Source organism: Camellia sinensis, chromosome 4 (genome assembly GCF_055761805.1).
Source record: "Camellia sinensis isolate YWXY chromosome 4, ASM5576180v1, whole genome shotgun sequence".
Taxonomy (NCBI): domain Eukaryota; kingdom Viridiplantae; phylum Streptophyta; class Magnoliopsida; order Ericales; family Theaceae; genus Camellia; species Camellia sinensis.
This window is the reverse complement of record NC_138964.1, coordinates 194,370,993-194,379,641: the sequence shown is the minus strand read 5'-3', so window position 1 is coordinate 194,379,641 and position 8,649 is coordinate 194,370,993. Positions and strand designations below refer to the sequence as shown.

General features: G+C 33.6%; 1 protein-coding gene across 1 annotated transcript; it reads left to right on the top strand.

The window, feature by feature from the left end:
* The first annotated feature begins 653 nt into the window (after window positions 1-653).
* On the top strand, window positions 654-8,169 carry LOC114307633 (caltractin). The gene is made up of 7 exons (XM_082867257.1): window positions 654-859; window positions 5,048-5,168; window positions 5,249-5,285; window positions 5,364-5,391; window positions 6,466-6,618; window positions 6,696-6,798; window positions 7,928-8,169. Exons 1-7 carry the CDS (start codon window positions 857-859, stop codon window positions 7,990-7,992), a joined length of 510 nt encoding a protein of 169 aa, XP_082723383.1. The 5' UTR covers window positions 654-856; the 3' UTR covers window positions 7,993-8,169.
* The last annotated feature ends 480 nt before the right edge of the window (window positions 8,170-8,649 follow it).

Genomic DNA, 8,649 nt, shown 5'->3' with positions numbered 1-8,649 from the left:
CAAACCAAACACACTGATTTTTTTTTTTGTTTTTTTATTATTATTTTGAAACTTAAACTTAGAAGAAAGTTTGAACAAAATCAAATAATGGATGAGAGTAATAATTAAAATAGTTTTTTTGAAGCAACCCATCAATAAGGATGTAAGTATTTATATAAAGGGATTTCACAATTTTTGTAGAGTACCATCAATTATTTTCTATATCATTTTTTTGACAAAAATTAAAGGGTCCAGTAATTAGATTAATAAAATCATATTATTGGAGTTGTTTTTGTTTTGTCATTTAAATAATACATTACTTGAGAACTACTATTTCTTATTAGTGTCTGATTCTTATGTGCTTATAAGTTTGGTTTTGATTTTTTTACGAGCATTATTGTGTATAATTTATAATGTAAATTTTTTTTTTTCTGTATTTATAATGTGTATGCGCTTATAAGTTTGGTTTTTTTTTTTTGTATTTTAAAATTATTTTTTGTATTAAATTTTTTTTGAAATAATTAAATTTTTTTAATTCATTTATTATTTATTATTTAAATTTATCTTGAGAGTAATTTGAAAAAAAAATAATAAGATATAAGGAGAGTATAATAAAATTTTAAATAATTAAACAAAAACATATTTAAAAAATAGAGTACTTAATGTTTTTTTTAAGGTGTAAATAGAATCCCCAGCCTTAGGCCAGCCTTAACATTTTCCTAAGCTTGGTCAGCCCATTTCACCAGGCCCAAATATACACGTACCGATGTTTGACCAAAAACAAGCGCCAGATCATCATATATCCAGTCTACGTTGAAGATCATCATCGAAGAACTTTCGGGGATAGAGATCGTCGCGAAGATCATCGAAGCGAACAATGGTTCGTTTCCTGATTCGTTTCATTTCATATATTATATATACATATCTGTTGAGTTATTGCTGAAAATTTCATTTTCACGATTTCGTATTTGTTCTGTTTTATTCCCCCTGATTCGTGTGTTCTTTCTACCAATATGATATTGATGATCGGAAATTTATTGCCTAATTTTTTGGATAATTGTACTTTTTTGCGCCTCGTTTGATGAGGTTTGTGTTTTGGATGATGAATTGATGTAGAATCAGTTATGAGATCTGGTTTGTTAAGTTGTAAAATTACTGGGCTAAAGGAAATGATGTAATTATACATTAAGATCCTCTGAATGATGAAGCATATAAATTGGGGTGATATACGTTAACTGGTCAAGCTTGGTTTGAAAATTATATATCTGTTCAAGCTTCAAATGAGCTTTTGTCGAGCCGAGCAGGAGTAATTTGTTATTATAGTTTTAGGCCAATCGAACCGAGCCAAATAAGCAATTGACTGTTCAAGTTTGGTTTGAAAATTTTAATGAGTTCCAAAATGTATTTAAGGTTTGCTTATTTACTTAATGAACTGAGCTTGAATGAGTTTTTAATGAGTTTATCACCCCTAGATATAAAGAGTAATTTTCAAATCTAAAGTTGGAGGACAATAAAGCGTATCTGAGCTAAAGATGGGTTGATCCATTTCAGTTTAGGTGAAACTTGATGCAGCTAGGAATTCAGGTTGTTTTGATACTTGAAAGGCAAACAAATTCCCCCGAGGGGTTAGCCAAGTGGCAAGTTGAATTATGATAAGTGCCTCAAAAAGCGTAGATTACAAGTTTGATTCTTAAGAAGCGCTTGTCCACTCCAAGGCCTGTGGTAATTACCTGGTATATGTGGGATGGGGGATTGCATGTACCTGGTCCGGGTGAGTCAGAGCAGAGCCCTAGATACCAGCCCCTAGGAAAAAAGAAAAAAAGGAATACATTAACTCAATTGTATGATAGATCACTAGATTGTTAAGGTATTTGAGTTAAATTTTACCAAAAAGAAAATGGAGACGATTTGGAATTTGCTCATTTATAACATGATATGTTTGGATGTAGTCTATGAAGCACGGACACTGACACTGACACGAACACGGACACGGACACGGATACGGACACGGGACACGGCAATTTCCAAAAAATGGGGACACGGACACGGCAGGGGACACGGCGATTTTTTTTTTATATATATATATATATATTTTTATGTGTTATGTAGATTTGTATTACATTCATTCTAAATCAAAATTAACAAACACTAATATAGTACCATTAATTCAATAAATATAAGAGAGGCAAAAGATTCAACATCCAACATCCAACATTAAATATAAGGGGAATAAATTAACATTAACAAGACATTTTTCCTATAAATTAACATTAACAGTAGAAGGATAAATAAAAAAATAAAAAAATAAAAAAAAAACAAAAAAAAGAGCTTAAATAAAATTTAAATAAAACAGAATTTAAACATATAATTAAAAAAAACAGTCTCATCTAAATAAAGAGTTTAAATAAAAAAACAAAATTTAAATACAATTTTATATATATACATATATATAAACATATAATTAAAAAAAAAATTTCTTACATATATATATATAAACATATAAACAAATAAAAATAAAAAAAAAAAGAAAAGAAACTTACATATAATATATATAAAAAAAAAATAAATAAAAGAGTCTTATACATATATATTAAACTAAAAAATAAATAAAAAAAAAAGTTTACGTATAACATATATAAACATAAAAAAATAAAAAATAAATAAAAATCAATCAGTTCAGTCGAAACCTGAGAGAGAGAGAGAGAGAGCGAAAGACGCAGAGAGGAGACAGAGGAGACAGAGGCGAAAGAGAGAGAGCCAGAGACGCAGAGAAGAGATTACCTTCGAAGACGACTGGAGCGACTGAAGCCGCGACTGAGACGACTGGATCACTGGTCTTCGATCGACGTCGGAGGGCTTAGATCGACGTCAGAGGTCTGCGATCGACGTCGGAGGGCTGCGAGTGAGAGACAGAGCTTCGATCAACTTCAGAGGCTTCGACTGAGAGAGAGGGCTTCGACTGAGAGAGAGAGAGTCTTTTTCAGGTTTGATTTCACTCCTTTACTCTCACTTGTTTGATTAGGGTTCCTGTTTTTTTTTTTTTTTTTTTTTTTACTTTATAAATATTATACTTTGACCCCAAATAAATATAAAAAATTCAAAAACGAGCCCCGCCGTGTCCCATGGCGTGTCCAGAAATGGACACGCGTGTCCCCGCCGTGTCCCCGCCGTGTCCCCTTCCAAAAAAATCATTAAATTAAAGGGACACGCCATCTGGCGTGTCCCGTACGTGTCCACAGCGTGTCCCCGTGTCCCCGGCGTGTCCGCGTGTCGGACACTGCTACGGCATCAATTTTGGAGTGTCCATGCTTCATAGGATGTAGTAATGAAACAACTCAAAATTCTATAACTTACTTTATTAAAATTATAAATTTTTTCTTGTTCCTTTTCAAAAATTGAATTTTCTATTCTAACAGTGGGAGATTCAAAATCTGCTCTGTTCACAACACAGCTTATTTTTTTTCCAAATTAACTCATTTATAAATTCACGGATTTGCGTTAGTTAATTCAAGATGGAACAATGTAAGACCAAACAGTCCCTTAGATACTACACTAATTTGGCAACTAACTAATGCTGATGTATTTTCACTTTTACTTTATGGTTGCCCAGTTTTGTGTGAGATCCAACTATGTGGCTTAGAAACAATAATTGCTCAACCTTGGGTGTGAAATGTGATCAAAGGTTCCTCATCTCTGGATTAGATTGAATCATTTGACCACTTTAATAGCTTAAATGTATTCATCAGGGCATTGTGTTTCAGATTTGCTTCGATTAGTGAATGATTTAAATTAGAAACCAGGCAATACTGTCTCTTCCCCACTTCCATCTCTGCTAATTATAATTTAGTATTTGTCTTTGGAATTTCAGGTTGCTCTAATTATTAAGCCTTTGTAAGAGGAATTGCTTGTAGTTGTTTCAAATCTAACACCCTATGTTTTATACACTGATCATCATACTTGGGATTTTGTCCTACTTGATTAAGTAAGAACAATAGAATTGATGACTTTTCTGCTTGAACTGTATGGCGCTATGAAGCACGGACACGGACACGGATACGGACACGGACACGGATACGGACACGGTACACGGCAATTTTCAAAAAATGGGGACACGGACACGGCGGGGGACACGGCGAATTTTATTTTATTTATTTTATATATTTTTATGTGTTATGTAGATTCATATTACATTCATCGTAAATTAAAATTAACAAACACTAACATAGTAACATTAATTGAATAAACATAACCATTACATTTAAACAAATTAATAGATCATCCATTCACAAAAATTCACAAAAAAGTCAGAATAAACGATAACAAGAACTAAGACGAGAAGGGGAAAACATTCAACATTCAACAATATTTTTCACAAAAGCACTAAATAAGAGAGGCAAAAGATTAAAAAAATAAAAAAATAAAAATAAAAATAGCCCTGCCGTGTCCCCGCCGTGTCCCATGCCGTGTCCCCATATGGACACGCGTGTCCCCGCCGTGTCCCTGCCGTGTCCCCTGCAAAAAAATCATTAAATTAAAGGGACACGCCATCTGGCGTGTCCCATACGTGTCCCCGGCGTGTCCCCGTGTCCCCGGCGTGTCCCCGTGTCGGACACCGCCACGGCACTAATTTTGGAGTGTCCATGCTTCATAGGTATGGCGTGATCAATTTTTCGTCACTTTCTAAACTTCATTGTGATATAGCTAGAGAACTCTATATAGATGGTTTGATCATATACAACGGAGACTAACAGGGACAGTAGTGAAGAGATGCGATATAGTGACAGTAGATAGAAGTAGTAGGGGAAGGGGCGGGTCTCGATTGACGTAGGCTAATGTAGTAAATAGAGATATGTATCTCCTTAATTTGACTAACCAAATGGCCGTTGATAGAGTCGAGTAGAGAAGAATGATTTATGTAGCCAACCCCATTTGATGAGACTTAAGGCTTGGTTTGGTTTGGTTTATAGCTTTTACCTTGCCTTTCCAGTAAATTAGATATTTCTTTGAAGCTCTCTGGGATGTATACTTGTTTGCTGAAAATTTTCTTTGGATCCTAATACCTCATCAGGTAAGTGCGTATGGAGGTGCATCTAGGAAGGAAAAACCCAGAGGACGTCATCATGGTTTAACTCAACAGAAGAGGCAAGAGATAAAGGAAGCATTTGAGCTCTTTGACACTGATGGCTCAGGTATTGAAATATCTTTTCTTCTGTACGAGAACACATATATCTCTTGAACTTTTTATAATTTATTTGTTTATGTCATGTAGGCACAATTGATGCCAAGGAGCTGAATGTTGCAATGAGGTACGAATATTTTGTCTTGAGCACTATTGACTTTTAGGTTGATGAGTAGTGCAAATATTAAACTTATATAATTTGCAGGGCACTGGGCTTTGAAATGACGGAGGAGGTACTATCTAAATCCTAATACCTCAACTTGATGTACTCCAAAATAATATAGGTTTCTGCATAGTATCTTTTAACATGTACACGAATTGGTGCCAAAGGAGAGGCACCTGCCTTACAATTCAAAGGGAGTCTCTCTCTCTCTCTTTCCTTCAAGTAGTTAGTCATTTGTTCTTATCCGTGTGGCTTTTTTTCTCACCCTTTTAACAGAGTTCAAGACACAATGGTGTGTAATCAAACTGCATTCTCATGAATCAGTTTGAGATTTTAATTTTATTTGATGATATTAGCCTTTGTGTCCACTAATTGGGACTCTCATTTTTTTAAATTGATGCTTTATTCACCTGAGTTCTAACCTAACTAATTAGGTGAACTAGTTGGTGATTTGACTGACAGGCTGATATGGTTTGTCTGATGTCAGTGGAGTTTGAAACTGATTAGAATCTCTTGGTCACCTAATCCAATGTGGGGATTTCTAAAGCAATCTGAATTAGCTAATTTAATCCATTGTAATTCTACACTAACTTTAGATCATCACCATCAAATAGGTATTGGAAGGGTTAGTGTTAATAATTTGGATTTAATTTTTTGTAATTGTTTATAACTGATGGTTAAATTAGGCTAAGCTGTTAGAATGACAATGTGGTCTTACAAAAGCCATAAAGCTGGGGCTATTGAACTGGACATTTCTAATGGACTTTAAACTTTTCTTTCATGTGCAGGTTGCTTCATTTGTATGCCAAACTGGCAATATAAACCTACTTTCTTATTTTTATTTGCAAATATCTTCCCTGTTAATGGCCTATTTTCTTTGTCGTGTTTTTCAGTTTTGTTGCTCATTTTTTTACTTATAGGCTGCAAATGCTGTTCTTGCTACAAATGATTTCACCTTTGTGATCTTTTTACTGGCTAATTAAGTTTCATTTCCAATAAAAATTAGGACAGTATATTTTTTACTGATTGATTTTCTTGATAGAAGAGTGCATAGTCTCTCAACTGATTGATTTTTGTGCAATTCTGACATTCTATTTGATAAAACATGAATACCAGCTGATATGTCATTTTATTTCATATGCAGCAAATCAATCAAATGATTGCAGATGTGGACAAGGATGGTAGTGGTGCAATTGATTTTGATGAGTTTGTGCATATGATGACAGCCAAGATTGGAGAAAGGGACACTAAAGAAGAGCTTATGAAAGCATTCCACATTATCGACCAAGATAAAAATGTGTGAAAATATGATTATGCTTGCCTGATTTTGTCCCTTTTTTTTGACTAACTGATTTTTTTGTCATTTGAATATAGGGAACAATATCTGCCACAGACATTCAACGAATTGCAAAGGAGCTGGGCGAGAGCTTTACTGACAAGGAGATTCAAGAGATGATAGAGGAAGCAGATCGTGATCGTAAGTTCGCCTCTTTTTATTGTGATTTGCATTATTCTTTATGCTGTGTGCTTCAGGTATTTGTTTGAACCTCCAGACACTATATTTTAGAACTGTTTTGTTAGTGCCACTATCAAACATTTTTTCCCTTTTTCATGTGATCTGCATTCATTGTTGAACTGAAGTTTCTGCTATGTAAACTGGCCATTTTTGTTAAGAGTGGCTTTCAAAAATAGCAATGGACATATGCTGAATTGATTCACACAATTGTACTGGCCTAAATATTTCTTTAATAGAATTAGTAGTTGTGTAATAACTAACTTCATTGTTAACCTTCTTCCCTTTGTTAGTTGCCCTTTCTATGCTCTACCCTTTCCAAGCTATTAATTCAATTAAATGACATTGCCAACCTCTGTCCAAGTCTTACTAACGACCTCAACTTCTGTTCATACCTGAATTCCATCGCAATCACCAGCATCTCCATGTCATCATCACATGATGATTATATTCAAGCATCATTAACCCAACACCAGTTAAAATCTTCATTATGGACCAAATGAGCCCCTCTCTCTCTCTCTCTCTCTCATGTGTGCAATGCACTTGTGGGCACAGTAGTTGGTGAAACAAAAATATTAATGAAATATCCATTGGTTCCTAATACATAAATCTAAAAAGATTCCCCATTCAGGAAAGGAAAATAACATTTTGAATTCCATATAATTTTAGAAACAAAATAAAATTAGTTTTTTTTTTTTTTTTTTTATAATATAAATTATAGTTCAATTAAAATTATTAATTCAATTAGTTTAGTAAATTATTTTTTTATTGTATTGAGGCGCCAAAACCATCTTCACTGAACTTGTAGGGGAAGTACTTTTATTAGCGGTCAGAGAGTGTTTAAAATTTCCGGCATTCTTGCTACTACCCCTCCCCCAGTTTTATTCTTCCTTTTTCGCCCACCTTATTCATCTTCTCAGAAGCACGACACTTGATTGTAAAAACTCACATTTTATGGTTCTGCCAAATGTCACAATGTCAATGAGTAGAAGAAGTGCATGACTTCATGCTTCATGTTCAAAATTGTTCCCCAACCTGGTTTTTCTCAATTTTACCATGTTTATTAATTCAGTGTATATTTTGCAATGTTCAGGTGATGGAGAAGTAAGTGTGGATGACTTTATGAGGATGATGAGGAGAACTTCCTATGGACATTAAAATATAATTAGACATTTCTGTACGATGTTTACATTTATTTTGCAACCTATGACGACAAATTGCTCTTGGTTCTATTTATTTATTTTAGCATGGTTCACAGATAGGAACAAAACAAGAATGGCGATTTGGATAAATTATGAAGCTGTAGAATTCAGATTATATTTATAGCTCCTGTTTGTGAAATTGTTATGCAGTAGAATTCCTAGTCTATTACATGAACCTAGATTTGTAAGGTTGTGTTTGGATTATGGATTTGGGTAGAGATTTAGAAAGAAAAAAGGGAAAAGTTGAATAAATCATAAGTGATATATAGTTATATTTTATTCACATTTTGTTCGATTTTTTTTTTCCTTTCTAAATTTTTACCTAAATTCATGATTTAAACACAGCAAATAAAGTGTTTAACCCTTGGATATTTCGTTCTCTCTACTTTCTAATTTGGATTGATGCATGGGATGTGACTTTTTCACCAATCCCACTCAATGGAGGTCCGCCATTCTTTTGATATTAGAAATTTACGCCATTTTATTTAACACCACTAATACTTTTGGTACTTATCATTACTTAGTATATACACAAAATAATTTTTAAGGTTTAAAAATGAGGATTACTATTAACATCTATCTAATTTCTTTGTACTCTTTATTTCTTTAAACT

Excerpts from the sequence above, each read along its gene's own strand:
- LOC114307633 (XM_082867257.1), top strand. Across the intron at positions 6,619-6,695 it reads TTATCGACCAAGATAAAAAT|GGAACAATATCTGCCACAGA; the intron begins GTGTGAAAATAT and ends ATTTGAATATAG. Across the intron at positions 6,799-7,927 it reads AGAGGAAGCAGATCGTGATC|GTGATGGAGAAGTAAGTGTG; the intron begins GTAAGTTCGCCT and ends TGCAATGTTCAG.